This window comes from Panicum virgatum, chromosome 3K (genome assembly GCF_016808335.1).
Source record: "Panicum virgatum strain AP13 chromosome 3K, P.virgatum_v5, whole genome shotgun sequence".
Lineage (NCBI taxonomy): Eukaryota > Viridiplantae > Streptophyta > Magnoliopsida > Poales > Poaceae > Panicum > Panicum virgatum.
The window spans coordinates 8,518,885-8,531,823 of NC_053138.1; the positions used below are offsets into that span (position 1 = coordinate 8,518,885).

The 12,939-nt window shown below is 40.0% G+C and overlaps 2 protein-coding genes across 5 annotated transcripts in view; one reads left to right on the top strand and one right to left on the bottom strand.

Annotated features, from left to right (window-relative positions):
* Nucleotides 1-3,466, bottom strand: part of LOC120697314 (exonuclease V, chloroplastic-like) — a 38,370-nt gene extending 34,904 nt beyond the window's left edge. Inside the window, exons 1-8 of one of the 2 annotated variants that reach the window (XR_005684431.1) lie at nucleotides 3,061-3,466; nucleotides 2,835-2,939; nucleotides 2,522-2,643; nucleotides 2,184-2,333; nucleotides 1,086-1,239; nucleotides 823-899; nucleotides 489-689; nucleotides 157-351 (exon numbers count right to left, since the gene is read on the bottom strand). Coding sequence is in view for 1 of the 2 variants with exons in the window: in XM_039980490.1 (XP_039836424.1) it covers nucleotides 482-689; nucleotides 823-899; nucleotides 1,086-1,239; nucleotides 2,184-2,333; nucleotides 2,522-2,643; nucleotides 2,835-2,939; nucleotides 3,061-3,336 (1,092 nt within the window). In the remaining variant the exon portion in view is untranslated. Of the gene's footprint in view, nucleotides 1-156; nucleotides 690-822; nucleotides 900-1,085; nucleotides 1,240-2,183; nucleotides 2,334-2,521; nucleotides 2,644-2,834; nucleotides 2,940-3,060 lie in introns of those variants that run through there. The other variant, XM_039980490.1, reaches the window with a different exon arrangement.
* Nucleotides 3,414-12,321, top strand: LOC120697312 (E3 SUMO-protein ligase SIZ1-like). Of its 3 annotated transcripts, XR_005684430.1 has the most exons (17): nucleotides 3,510-3,646; nucleotides 4,187-4,267; nucleotides 4,570-4,612; nucleotides 4,906-4,984; nucleotides 5,101-5,260; nucleotides 5,398-5,531; nucleotides 6,369-6,437; nucleotides 7,064-7,151; nucleotides 7,471-7,546; nucleotides 7,708-7,781; nucleotides 9,278-9,385; nucleotides 9,766-9,927; nucleotides 10,292-10,396; nucleotides 10,900-10,980; nucleotides 11,065-11,697; nucleotides 11,792-11,842; nucleotides 11,890-12,321. XR_005684430.1 is itself a non-coding variant. In XM_039980486.1 (16 exons), the coding sequence occupies exons 1-15, from the start codon at nucleotides 3,632-3,634 to the stop codon at nucleotides 11,692-11,694; spliced, it is 1,905 nt and encodes a 634-aa protein (XP_039836420.1). In that variant the 5' UTR covers nucleotides 3,510-3,631; the 3' UTR covers nucleotides 11,695-11,697; nucleotides 11,792-12,321. The 3 variants fall into 3 exon arrangements, 2 of the variants coding, with proteins under 2 accessions (XP_039836418.1, XP_039836420.1); XM_039980486.1 differs by having other exon boundaries at nucleotides 11,792-12,321; XM_039980484.1 differs by having other exon boundaries at nucleotides 3,414-3,646; nucleotides 11,065-12,321.
* The last annotated feature ends 618 nt before the right edge of the window (nucleotides 12,322-12,939 follow it).

A 12,939-nucleotide genomic window follows, 5' to 3' on the forward strand; every position in this document is an offset into this window, starting at 1 on the left:
AAATAAATTATTATGAAAATATACCCTATAACTAATTAATGATACTTATTCTGTATCATGAATGTTATTATTTTTTTATATAATTTTAGTCAAATTTCAAATTGTTTGACTCATTGAAAAGCGAGAATCGCATTCTATTGTGGACGGAGGGAGTACCTTGCAGCCCCTGTACTTGTATTTGGCACAAGAAGTAAATCACAATGCGCCAATATTCCATTAATCCGAATTCAAATCCCACGACAGAATATTCCAGAAAGTGATTTCTTCGTTACATATGTACAACAAGTCATCAAGAACAGAATTCTATTGCCAATCAATAATATTTGAGAGACAAAGTCACATTTCTTCATCCTAGAAGAAAAAAGAACAAAAGAGTGAATGCAAGGCATTTCAAATATTCATTCAACAATACCACTTTTGGTTCTTCAGCTCAGTATCAAATATTTCACCAAGCTCAATCAAATCTGAGCATTTTTTGGTGTCAACACCTTGATGTGGAAGCTATCATCTGGCATTTTGACGCAAATTTGCAGAAACTGCATTTCCACCTCTCCTCTTCAGTGACAAATTTAGGTTCCCGTGATCCTTGCCAAAAGCTTAGGACTTCTTGGATCTGATCCTTGAACCACCTAGCATCATAAGTGAACTGGTATTCTTCAAGCAGGGAATGGTCTGACTGTAGTTCATATCTGCACCAGTAAATAAAGCATTAGGAAATCACACTATATATCTGCCATGGTCTAAAGAATACTGATTTGCCATGCCGCAGTATGTACAACAGGTTACTGATGTTTAGGCTATAAGCCTGTTACTCATATTTACCTCAAGAGCAGTGATTCTCCAGACTGCGGTAGAGTATGGCAGGTAGCCTTGAAATATTTCAACACATCTTCAAAGGTCTGCAAGCAGAAACCATGTCAAATGTAAGAATTCACAAGGATTATAAAGTAGGGTTAATTGTGTAGATGGTAGTATGAATATCCAAACACAGTCAGAAACAAGTCTAGCATACACTTCCTGGATTTCTGCAACGCTGCAGATTGCCTGAGAACTACTAGAAAAACACACAAAAAGTTTAAAGGCACCTTTGCATCGAATCCCAGTGAGCTAATGTACTGCTTGATATCATCTGACAACAAGTAGTTAGGGTCCAGGTCAAAATAGCTGAAGAAATTCTCTGCTGGAAATTTCTCAGCAATTAAACTGTCCCACAGATATTTGTAACACATCAGCTGGAGCCTGACATAAAGATATTGAACAGATAATCATTGTATTGTACAAACTTCAGAGATGCTATTATTCTACCATTGTTTAGAGAATACTTCCATCTTACTGTCAGGCAAAACATTAGAAATTTTAGACAACTACAGATACAACTGGTGACATGAATTTTTTTTCTGCTAAACCGCAACACTCCCAGATGACCTCATAAAGATCTCATATTAATAAGATGTATTTCAAATGGCACAATAAATGGGAATACATTTGGTACAATCTTTTCTTACATTTTTTTGTAACTACTGCTAAAATCAGCTTGAAGCAGTTTAAGCAGTATTCTGCTTTTGTATACTGAATGATTGACCTAATAGTTGTTCCTTAAAACAAGACTTGCTCCTTCCGTTCCAAATTATTGGTCATTTTGGCTTTTCTAGATACATAGCATTTTCTATGCACCTAGATATGCGCTATGTCTAGATACATAAGAAATATTTTGTATCTAGAAAAAGCCAAAATGGCCTATAGTTTGGAATGGAGGGAGTACAAAGCACCATCATCTGCAACAATAGGATCCTTGAGTAAACCGAATGATCACATGGCTTATAGAGCTTCCCTAACCAGGCTCAAACCTGGTGCTAATGGCAATGTGAGCCTCACTCCGTTGTTATCCGCTATATTCAAAAGGGCTTGTTCAGTTAATACCAAGTCCCCCACCCCCAGCCGAAAAAGCCCTGAAGAGTCTCTTAAGAAAAAGGAAGGAGGACATATTCTCCCGACATTTGAATTTTTTTAATATATTTTTGGCCATTTTATCCTTAGGTAGTTGGGTAGCTTAAAAATAATCTCACGTACAGTTGGTGAGTAATGAGGCTATGATTGGACAATGGGCAACAGGCTAAAATAGCATCAGTACAACTTCTTGCAGTTTCATTAAATGGATAGGAAAGAAACAGTAAGGGGCAAACCTTCCATTTCTTTTTTGTGCTTCTGAGGGAATTGTTGGCCTGACACGTGTCTTTGTATCTACCAGAATGGGTTGAAATGAAATGCCATCAATGGGCATTCGGATTTCATCAATGATCCCTATCATCCATGAACCTTCAACAAGCCCAATCCTGCAGTGATATGATTTACAATCAGATCTACAAAGTAGAATGTTTCCTAAACAGAAAGCTTCATATCCACTCCAGAATCTGATATTATAGCAGAGCATGTTCATCAGTACGAAGTATTGGTTATTTCAAGAGAAAATAGAAATGTACAGGTTTGCAGTTGCACATAGAAGAGATAAATTCGTGCTTACACTGGAATTTCCCGTGTGATGCCCTCGAACATTAACTGGTTTGTTCCCACGATAAAGTTGATGAATTTTACTGCCCATAATTCTTCCGCAGATCTAATGGCGACTTCCACTCTTTCAACAACCTGTTCCAAAATGAAACAAGTCGTGAGATACGTTCAGAGAAATTCTCCATGGCAAAGTCGTGGTGAAAAAGCATAGATTATTATGTTTACTGCCTCAGGCAGCGGCATTATCATTACTAACAGGCATTTCAAGTAGAACCCATGTAATGAAGCAGCATTCCGCTTGGGAGAACCAGAAATTTAGGACTCACCTCTTGCTCGAGCTGCGCATGGCGTTCCGAACCTGCCTTCATGGCCTCGGTCCTCTCCGGCTTGCCGTGTTCGAGCACGAACTCCATCTGTTTCTCGCACCATTCCTGCCGCAAGAAGGGCTCTCACCGTCAGAACCACTCGATGCGAGCACGTCTGACCTCCCCTGCCCAGGAGACAAGGAAATGCTAAAGGCGCGCGAGCTTTGGGCGTGGGCGACGTCGTTACCGTTGCAGTAATGTCGGTGATGGCGAGCGCGCGGCGCTCCCGGAACCGGGCGAGAAGCGACCTCCGCTGCACAGGGGAGTCCTCAATATCGCCACCGGCGGCGGAGTAGGCCGCGCAGGAGAGCTGGGCGGCGGTGCGGCGAGCGGTTGAGGAGACGAGGGGGCGGGCACCCGCTGCAGCGGCGGCCAGAGCAGCGTCGATCAACGCCATCTCCTCGTCACTGACGACCTCCACGGGGAGCTCCTGGAGCGGCGCGGCGGAGGGGGACGAATGCATCGGAGACTGAGGAGGTTGTGGGCCCGACCTGCCAGGCTAGAAGAGAGATACATAGCGGAGAGAAGAAAAAAAACACAAACAAACCCCTACACTGTCGATACAAATGGACGCGAAGAGATAGAGGCGCCGCCGCCGCCGCCGCCGCCCCCTCCCGCCCGCCCTCAATTCGGGGCCCGATCACCGGATCTCCTCGCCGACGCCGCAGCCGGCAGCCCGGGCCCCCCACCGATCGGCCCCTCCCCATGCCCTTGCCCCTCAGCGTGTTTCCTCGCGCGGGATCACCCGGGTGGCGGCAATGGCGGACTGCAAGGTAGGCCCGCTCGCGCCAATTCGCCCCTTGCCTCCGCTGATTCCCCGCGAATTCCTCTTGGGTTTGCGGGATTTTTCGCCGCCGCCTCCGTGGCTAATTCCTTGCCGAGGTTTAGAGGGACTGACGGATTGTGTCAGCTCCGTGGCTAGGTCCAGCTCTTTTGGTTACCAGTGGCGCCTCGTGGTTTCACAAATAAAAAAAATGTGGGACTGCTTAGCCTGCGGTTTAGCTTGTTAGTCTACCGCCCGCAATAGTTCAGTCCTTAGCCTTGGAGGTATTTATGTTCTCAGGATTGTGATTGGTAGGCTACATTGGATCCCTCTGCTACACGATGCAGTACTTCATTCAGCTTCTCCTAGCTTTCTTGTGCACCAAAATCACTGTTCTTTACAACTAATATGTGATATTGGAGTTGATAGTTCACTTATGGTTTTTGTCCCAGGGATCAAACATAAGGAGTCTTGTAGTATTTCATGCACACATCATGCTGATAGATTACTCTTGAAGCTTTGATATCGATCATTTCCTTGTCTGCTGCAGGATAAACTTGCATACTTTAGAATAAAGGTGCTTAAAGATATCTTAAATCAGCTGGGGTTGCCGAAGCAGGGAAAGAAGCAGGTCAGCGAATGTTTTCCTTTTTTATTTCCAGTTTTTTTTTCCAACACTTCGTTTCACTTCCCTGTACATGTACGATTTCTACTGATGGATTCATGGTATACAATCCTCTGGGGTGGCATGCTGTCTTGTAATAAATCGTTGTGGAGCTTGTATGCTGTGTACAACTCACTTTGGTTGTAATTATGGGTTTGCAGAAAGAACTTGGATTCAGTATTGCTATTTCAGAACCTCATATTTACCGTACTTGCCTCAACTTTGTTTTTTTATGGTATCTAATCCATTTTGTAAATTGTTGATTACAGGACCTAGTTGACAGGGTATTGGCACTATTATCAGATGAGGAAGGTGTGCCTGTCTTTTCTGTATATGCCTCTATATCTTTGATTCTTTGCCTTAAACTACTGCGTTTTTAATGTTCAATATTGGATAGCCATGCTTTTCAGTTGTGCTCAAGTCATTAGGTTTGTTATCCACATCTGTGCCATAGTTCAGTACAGATCATTTCTATATCTGTTGTTGATCAAGAAAAAAATCTCTTCTTTATTAGACCATCAGCCAGTTTGCATTTTCATCATCTGAATTGTTAAATTTGTTTTTTCAACGAAATCCAGTTCTTAGGCTCTATTTCCTTGTTGCAGGTCAATGCCATCATGGATGCGGAAGGAAAAATGCTCTTACTAGGGAGGCGGTGGCAAAAGTTGTTGATGACACATACAGGTTAGATTCCATATGTTCGCCAAATTGTCAGGAGAAACTACATAACAGATGATTGATGATGTCAGATGAAGTTGTTGATTTAGTTTCTTTTGATGCCTTGATGCTTCCATTATCAGGAAAATGCAAGTTCAATGTGCTCCTGACCTAGTCGCTAGGAGCCACAGTGGATCAGATTTAAATCATTTCAGGCCCAAAGAGGAAGCCACTGACTTTCATGTGGAGACTAAGGTCTGCTGCCTTTGTAATAGTACCATGCTAAATGACGATATGATCAAGGTATCATATCCTTTCATATAATTTTTTCCTTCAATTTGAAAGGCATGTTTTATGTGAAATTATTTCTTTAACTACAACCAGTTTCATTTGATGCTTTATCCCTTTTAATCTTTTATCTTGCATCTTGTTTTCTGCAGTGTGAAGATGCCAAATGCCAAGTGTGGCAGCACATGGCCTGCGTACTCATTCCAGATAAGCCCACAGAGGGTGTTAGCCCTGAAGTTCCGCCTCATTTTTATTGTGAATTGTGCCGACTGAACCGGGCAGACCCGTATGTTCTGCTATGACTTCTTTGGTTTACTTTTGTTTCCTTCTATTTTTCACAAGAGCAGCCGTTGGGATGCCCAGCTGTAGCTAAAATATAGTAAACCAACTTTGCTACGATTTTCTTTCTTGTATGGTTTCCTGTGATTTTAGAATGTGGTCTTTTTCACCCACCCTGAGTTTTCTTAGAGCCCCCGTTTTGTTCTACTAATTTATCCATATATGATATAGTAATTGATCCCATAGCCTCTTGTTTAACAACCCAGGCTACTACCACGAGGCTAGTGCTTGCTTGGTTGCCTGATTGGCTGTTCTTAGTTTGATATGTTTCACGTTGGTACCCAGACGAATGGTGGTATTGAATTTGCCATTTTATTTTACTGGAGCAGCTATGCACCAGACCTTTTTAGATGTATTTATTGTTTCATTTATGGATTATGTGAAATGAAAACACTCATTCCTTAGGTTAAGTAACACAGTCATGTCTTTGTTTGAGTTTATATTGTCCCTAGTAATCGCCTTCTTTTCTTTGATTGGGTTGAACACGTTAATTTTTCATTTCCTTTAGCAACAAATATGACATGTAAATGAAATAGTTTGTTTATTGAACACTAAACGTTTGTGCATGTCTAGGTTTTTGTGCAATTGAAATTGCTATGCCTTTTTGTGCAATTGAAGTTGTTATGCCTTTTTGTGCAATTGAAGTTAATATGCCTTTTGGTCAGTACCTGAAATGTATATGACCAAGTTGGCAATGCACTTGAGCAGCTTTACTTAAAATTTCTTTTTATTTACTACTGGGAATTGCAATGTTCATGTTCATTACAGCACTTTGAATTTGCAGATTTTGGGTGACTACAGGAAATCCATTACCCCCTGTGAAATTCATGTCATCTGGTGTTGGAAATGATGGGTGTGTATATACTGGAACTTGTTGTGATGGCCATATTATATTTTACAATCACTGTCTTACTGAATGGGCAATATGCCTTTTTTTCCCGGAGGTTGTTAATACAAGCATTTGGCCTGCTATGCATAAATATATGCTTGTTTTTCAATTAACAGATGCTAATATCTCAACATAATCCCATAGGGGGCTATTTCAGTTCTGGATTTCAGTTAGTCATTTAGATTTGATAATCCTCCCAGTCTTGTTAGTTGTTAATGCAATCATAAAAGCATTAATTGATATAAATGTGTTAAAATAGTTAGCATCAGTGCTCATTTGTATATAAGTAAAATAATGTTTTATTGTCTTTGCTTCGTAATTGTTAAGCTTCATTATTAATGCGACACAGCATCCAAATATATGGGGACTACGGTTGTCTATACTCCCTCTTTCCCTTTTTAGCAATCGCTGGGGAAATGTGGCTGTGAGGGCAGGGGCAGCACGCTTCCCGAGCGACTGTTAATAAGGGATGGAGGGAGAGCGTGCCGTTTGAGTAGACTTCTGTTCAGCTATTTAATTTGGTTTCTGGACTGATGTTATTGCGTTACCAATGCATAAATGTGTTCTTATGAAACCTTTTAAATCGCTAGAACAAGTGTATCTCAAAGTGTGGAGAAGACCTTCCAACTTTCTCGAGCAGATAGAGAAACAGTCCAGAAACCAGAATATGGGCTTCAGGTTTTTGCTCTCTCCTCTGCAAACTGAAGTTAACTTGCCTAGATCCTGATAATTATTGCAAACTTTAATTATGTTCTTTCTGCAACATGGAATTTCTTTGATTTCACATGTACCCCAACTATGAGTTATATTTGACATCGTTGCAAACTGTGTACCATATATCATTGCACATTGAGAACATTTGCTTCTGTTAAAATATCTTGATTCTGTGGATTAAGATTTATCATGTCGTAGAATAAATGAAGACACTTGAACACACTCACTGGTTCTATTATACTGTCCTGTTAACTGGAGATTGTGTTGTGGGTCTGATGGACAGGTTTGGTGCATTCTTATAAATGACAAAGTCCAATTCAGGATGCAATGGCCTCAATATGCAGAATTGCAAGTGAATGGTAATGTTGAGTTTTCTTGTATAACTTGGGTTTATTGAAATGCACTCAGACTCAAAACTTGGCCTATATTTTGTACATCTATAGTTGAGACGCATATAATTTACATTTATATTTTATGAAATTAAGGATTTTCAGTGTGATGTTTAGTTCTATTTGTTCAGGTATTCCTGTACGAGTAGTGACCAGGCCTGGTTCTCAGTTACTAGGGATAAATGGACGGGATGATGGGCCACTGGTGAGTTAATTGTTACTTTGTGCCATTGTTAGGATCTAGATTCAGTAGGCCATTTGTTTCCTTGGGGGGATGTCTTCAACCAGCATTTACACCATCTTTTGACCATCGCGCTCTGTTATTTTTAGTTTACTTAAACCTTTAAATTGGATTCCTGTTAGAACAGAATATAAGCTTGTTTTTTTTTCTGTTTCAAGTATGCTCTGTGTTACGTTTCTGGTTGTTGCTGTTTTGAGGTCTCCTATGTCTTATAGCATTCTTTATAACTCTATGACGCGCTTAACAATTGCTAAGCGTACTGGTATTTTGTGTATGGGTGATAATCCTCTCGAGGCTTTTAGCTACATGCATTTTGGCATGATACAGATTTCACTTAGTTTTCTTGTGCCTTCCTGAAGCCTGAATTGTAGGGCTAAAAAACAAGCCTTTTGTTTTTAAATAAAATAGTGCAAGTTCATGGTTCACAATGTAGATACACTCATGAAATAGTTTTATGGGAGTCAGAAAATTCAAAATGGGGACTGTTACATAAACTACTTGCTAAGATACTAGAGCACAAGTTCTTGTTGATCAGTAAAACGTTGGAACCCTGAGTAGAATTGAGACTAGGTCACATTTACAAAAGCAGCATGTTGTATCAGTTTTTTAGGCAACTCTTCGCTTGCTGAGTTGGCTTGCTCATTATATTTAGGTCAGATGCCCACACTTTGGCCAAACCGTCTACAGATATCAATGGAGAAGTTAGTTTCCTGTTGCCTCACACACTAGTTGCCAGCTCCAATCCCGTTTTTTTCTACATAATGTTTGTCATTAACTAGAGAAGGACAAGGTTTACTTCTACTTTAGGCTGGGTATATCATGTCATTCAGGAGTGATCTGCTGCATGTTTGTGTGACAATGAGATTTACGGTCCAAAGATACTGTATTTTTTGGCAGAAAGTGTCTTGCCTTGAATTTACTGGGCTCACAAGTTTATATTCGATCATGGTATCCTACATCATAGGAGTAGTAGGATTGTAAACCTGATCAATACCATTTGAAAAAGTGAAATAACTTTGAAATAGTACCAAGAGAAAATAAACCATTACTATACAGAATCAGATATGCAGTCAACAGCATCATGTTCCACACAAGTATTAACACTATTTTGACAGCAATATGATAAGATCTAGTTTTCACCATAGTCGTAATTACATGTAGCACTGTATGTTGATGTGAGGCAAGTCCATGATGCAATGTCCACTTTCAGGTTTTACCAAAAAACTTGTAGTGCTGATAATAAACATGCAATAAAGCAAGTTTTAATCTAGCACTCTTATATCTATATCTGACATTCAGAGATAGGAAGCAATTGGTTGCACATTTCTAGTGGATGAGGCAAAGTTAGACTTCCGTAGTTTATATGATAATTTGATCACGACATTGTTTTACTTTGAAATTTGTTCCCAAATTCTCTGTTCATGTTTCAACTTGTCATTCTTGTGTCTGCTCATTTGCAGGTAACAACGTGCAGTAGAGAAGGAATCAATAAGATTAGCTTATCAAGAGTTGATACTCGAACATTTTGCATTGGAGTCCGAATTGTTAGGAGGAGGACTGTTGCTCAGGTTTTGTTCATTTGATTTGCTACTTATCATGCAGCTGAAATGATTTATAATATTATGATTTCTCGTTTTATAAGTAGTGCCTATGTATTTCCAATTTTTAGCTTGTTCATCTTTATTAATATGTTTCAACTTGAGTAGTGTAAATTATGTTAATGATGTGTTATGGATGCGTTAACCAAATGGGTGGAAGTTTCAAGCATCACTGTATCACCAACAGTTTGTTAATTATTCTTATTAAAGGCCGTGCTTTTTTTTAAAAAAAATTCCTGTTATGGCTCAGAACAAATAGAATTATCCCTAAAAGGAAAAACCTGAAGTGCTATGGCTAGATTATACCTAACCCCCTCCTATCTTCTCTGATACTATTATTTATGTTCCAGGTATTAAACTTGATCCCAAAAGAAGGTGATGGAGAGTCTTTTGTGGATGCTCTTGCTCGTGTCCGGCGCTGTCTTGGAGGTGAAGGTGCTACAGATAATGCTGATAGTGACAGCGATTTGGAAGTGGTTACTGAATCTGTTACAGTCAGCCTTCGTTGTCCTGTGAGTCTTCTGCACATATTCCTTTTTGTGGTGGTGTTTTTTTTAAAAAAAAAGGTGTTATTATTTCACTGATGGTCATGTTTTTATTTCCTGTTATGTTTTTATTCATAGGTAGTAGCAACCAGATATGTTCTTAGAGTGGTTCTTTTGTGCTCAGCTAGCTGAGTAGTATTAGGAAAGAGTTGCTAACTATTAATATACTCAGAAACAAACATAAGTGTTGTGATAGGTGTTCTTGCCAACGTATATTTTGTGGTAGGCTATAGCTGGAATGTTGAGCTAAGCCTATCTGATGCTTTTTATTGGTGTGGTTTGCAGTATTGGAATTTTATCTAACTTTTTTCTCAAACATTTTATTTTTCAGAATAGTGGATCCAGAATGAGAATTGCTGGAAGGTTCAAGCCTTGTGTTCACATGGGTTGTTTTGATCTTGAAACTTTTGTAGAACTGAATCAACGCTCCCGCAAGGTCAGAATTTTTGCCTGCAGAAGCACATCTAACATCTTTCAAAAAAAAAGCAGCGCATCTAAATGGAGATGTGCATTAGGCCTGTTTGAACATGAGTCTCTAGCAGGGCTTTGGCACAGGCCTGACCTAATTTCTTCTTGCGCAACTTAGTCAGAAATGCTCCAAGATGCTATTAATTTGTATTATTTTCTAGTACTAGATACATTGGATTAAGTAAAAAAAGTTCTATTAGTGGTTTTATGGGCATAATCAGGCCATGCTTGGGATCATGCAAAGGTGGCCAAACTACACTATTCAAGAGCAGTTCTAATGTCCATGAATGGAATAAGGAGAGGTTTGTTTGCCCTTTTGTTAGTGTGGTACTAGGGATGAGGGACCATCCTTACCGTATAATTGCTTTTTTATGTTCTACCGCCTTTGATGATTAAAGATATCATGTTTTCTTTCACATGGTTTCACATTTTGTTTCCTACCTCCTTGATTGATCTGTTCTTTTTGTGCAGTGGCAATGTCCAATATGTTTAAAGAATTACTCTCTTGAGAACTTGATGATTGATCCTTATTTCAATCGGATTACCTCTTTGGTAGGTCCTCGCCACACATTTTTCTTATGCCTTTTCTTAGATATTTTTATGTTTGTTGATTCCTTTTTTTAATTTTGGATGTAGCTGCACAATTGCAGTGAGGATGTTAATGAGCTTGATGTTAAACCTGATGGTTCATGGCGTGTAAAGGGTGATGCTGCCACCATAGAGTTATCTCAGTGGCATATGCCTGATGGCACACTTTGTGACTCAAAGGAAGATACAAACCCTAGTGTGGAAAATCTGAATGAAGTCAGGAGTGAGGGTACTTCTGATGGACATAGAAGTTTGAAAATTGGAATCAAGAAAAATCGTAATGGCATATGGCAAGTTAGCAGTAAGGCAGATGATAAGAAACCTTCTGTGGTTGGAAATCACATCCAGAACAACACTGGATTTCCAGCACAAAACACTGTGCCTGTGATCATTAGCCCCACTGGGAGTTGCAGAGATGGAGAAGACGCAAGTGTTGACCAAGAAGAGATTGACAGTTTGGCCCGTAACTTTGGTCAGACAGACGATACAGAGGATAGACAGCAGCAGCAGCAGCAAAATGCTGCAGATGTCATTGTTCTTAGTGATTCTGATGAAGAAAACGATGTTATTGTTCTTAGTGATTCTGATGAAAATGATAAGATTGTTCAATCGCCAGCTGTCAAGAGGCAGCGATTAGATGAGAAAGAGCACTTGCCTACGTATTTTCACATCACGTAGAAAGTATTTATTCTCAGAACAGATGCCAATCTATATATATACTTCATCTCGTTCTATGTTGGCAAGCTTAAAATCCCTCAAAATGTGTTGCTTGCAGTGGAAAAGCACTTCGAGATCTGTCAAACCCAATTTCTGTAGACCCAAACAACTTGCAGTGGGGCTGGAGCTGGTTGGAGCGCTGGATGGCTGCAGAACCTTGGGGACCTCAATGGGGCTGATAAGGAAAGCAACATTGACCGTTGATCAGTTAAGAGCATGACCTTGGAGAGGGTGAGATCACAAAAGCTTTCAACGGCCGGGACTCGAATCCAGAAAAGCAATCACCACCAGCTCCGAAACTGACCCGTGCAGCCTCCTGGCAATCTCCTTCGATGCCCTCTGCTAAAGTAATGCCCATATCTGCCAGGAGAAAATCAGCCATGCTAAAGAATGGGCTTTCGCATGTGGACGACCTGCGAGTCAATTGGATTGTTTTCCAGTTACGATCACATTGTTTGTTCTATACGATTCACAATACCTGCCAGTTGATTCCATTTGTCGTTTCTGTAAAACAAGTATCAGTTCGTCATGTTTATATGTAAACAGGTCTTCTATTCATGTGAGCCATATAGGGCACTCTCAACTCCATATTTTTTCAGCTCCACTCCACCAACTTTAGAAAAACAAGGAGTTCTACCTGTTTGGCTGATTGGCCGACTCGAGCTCCACAAAAGGGAGGTATTAGGAGGAATAGTCTTTTCTGCCCTTCCATTTCTTTTTTCTGACGTGCTATAGTAATCCGCTAAAGTAATTTGCTACAGTGCGTTCCTTAAAAAAGGAACATACATCAATCGACCAATTTATATTTATACTTTGCAAAATGAGAATAGTAGTTTTTTCGCATAGATAATTTGCAACTTCACATGCAAAAGGAGAATGATAAACTTTGTCCACTAGTTCCAAACAAGAGAAATTGTGGTGGCTAGCTCATCAATAAATACATCCATAGTCGGAGCGTTTACTACGAATGTTGACCCATCAGACGTTGACGATGACACAATATATTTGTTGTATCTTCCCGGAATTTTTGGTATAAAAGTAGGATCACGATCGAGATGAGAAAAGTCTTCTTCATCACCTCCATGCTCCTGAATGAAATTTTGAAGGGCCATGGTTGCCACAACAAATCATCTTTTGCTTGTACATAAGATAGAGTGGCATCGTGTAGAGAATTTGCCATTTCATTTTTAAAAATCCAAATGATTG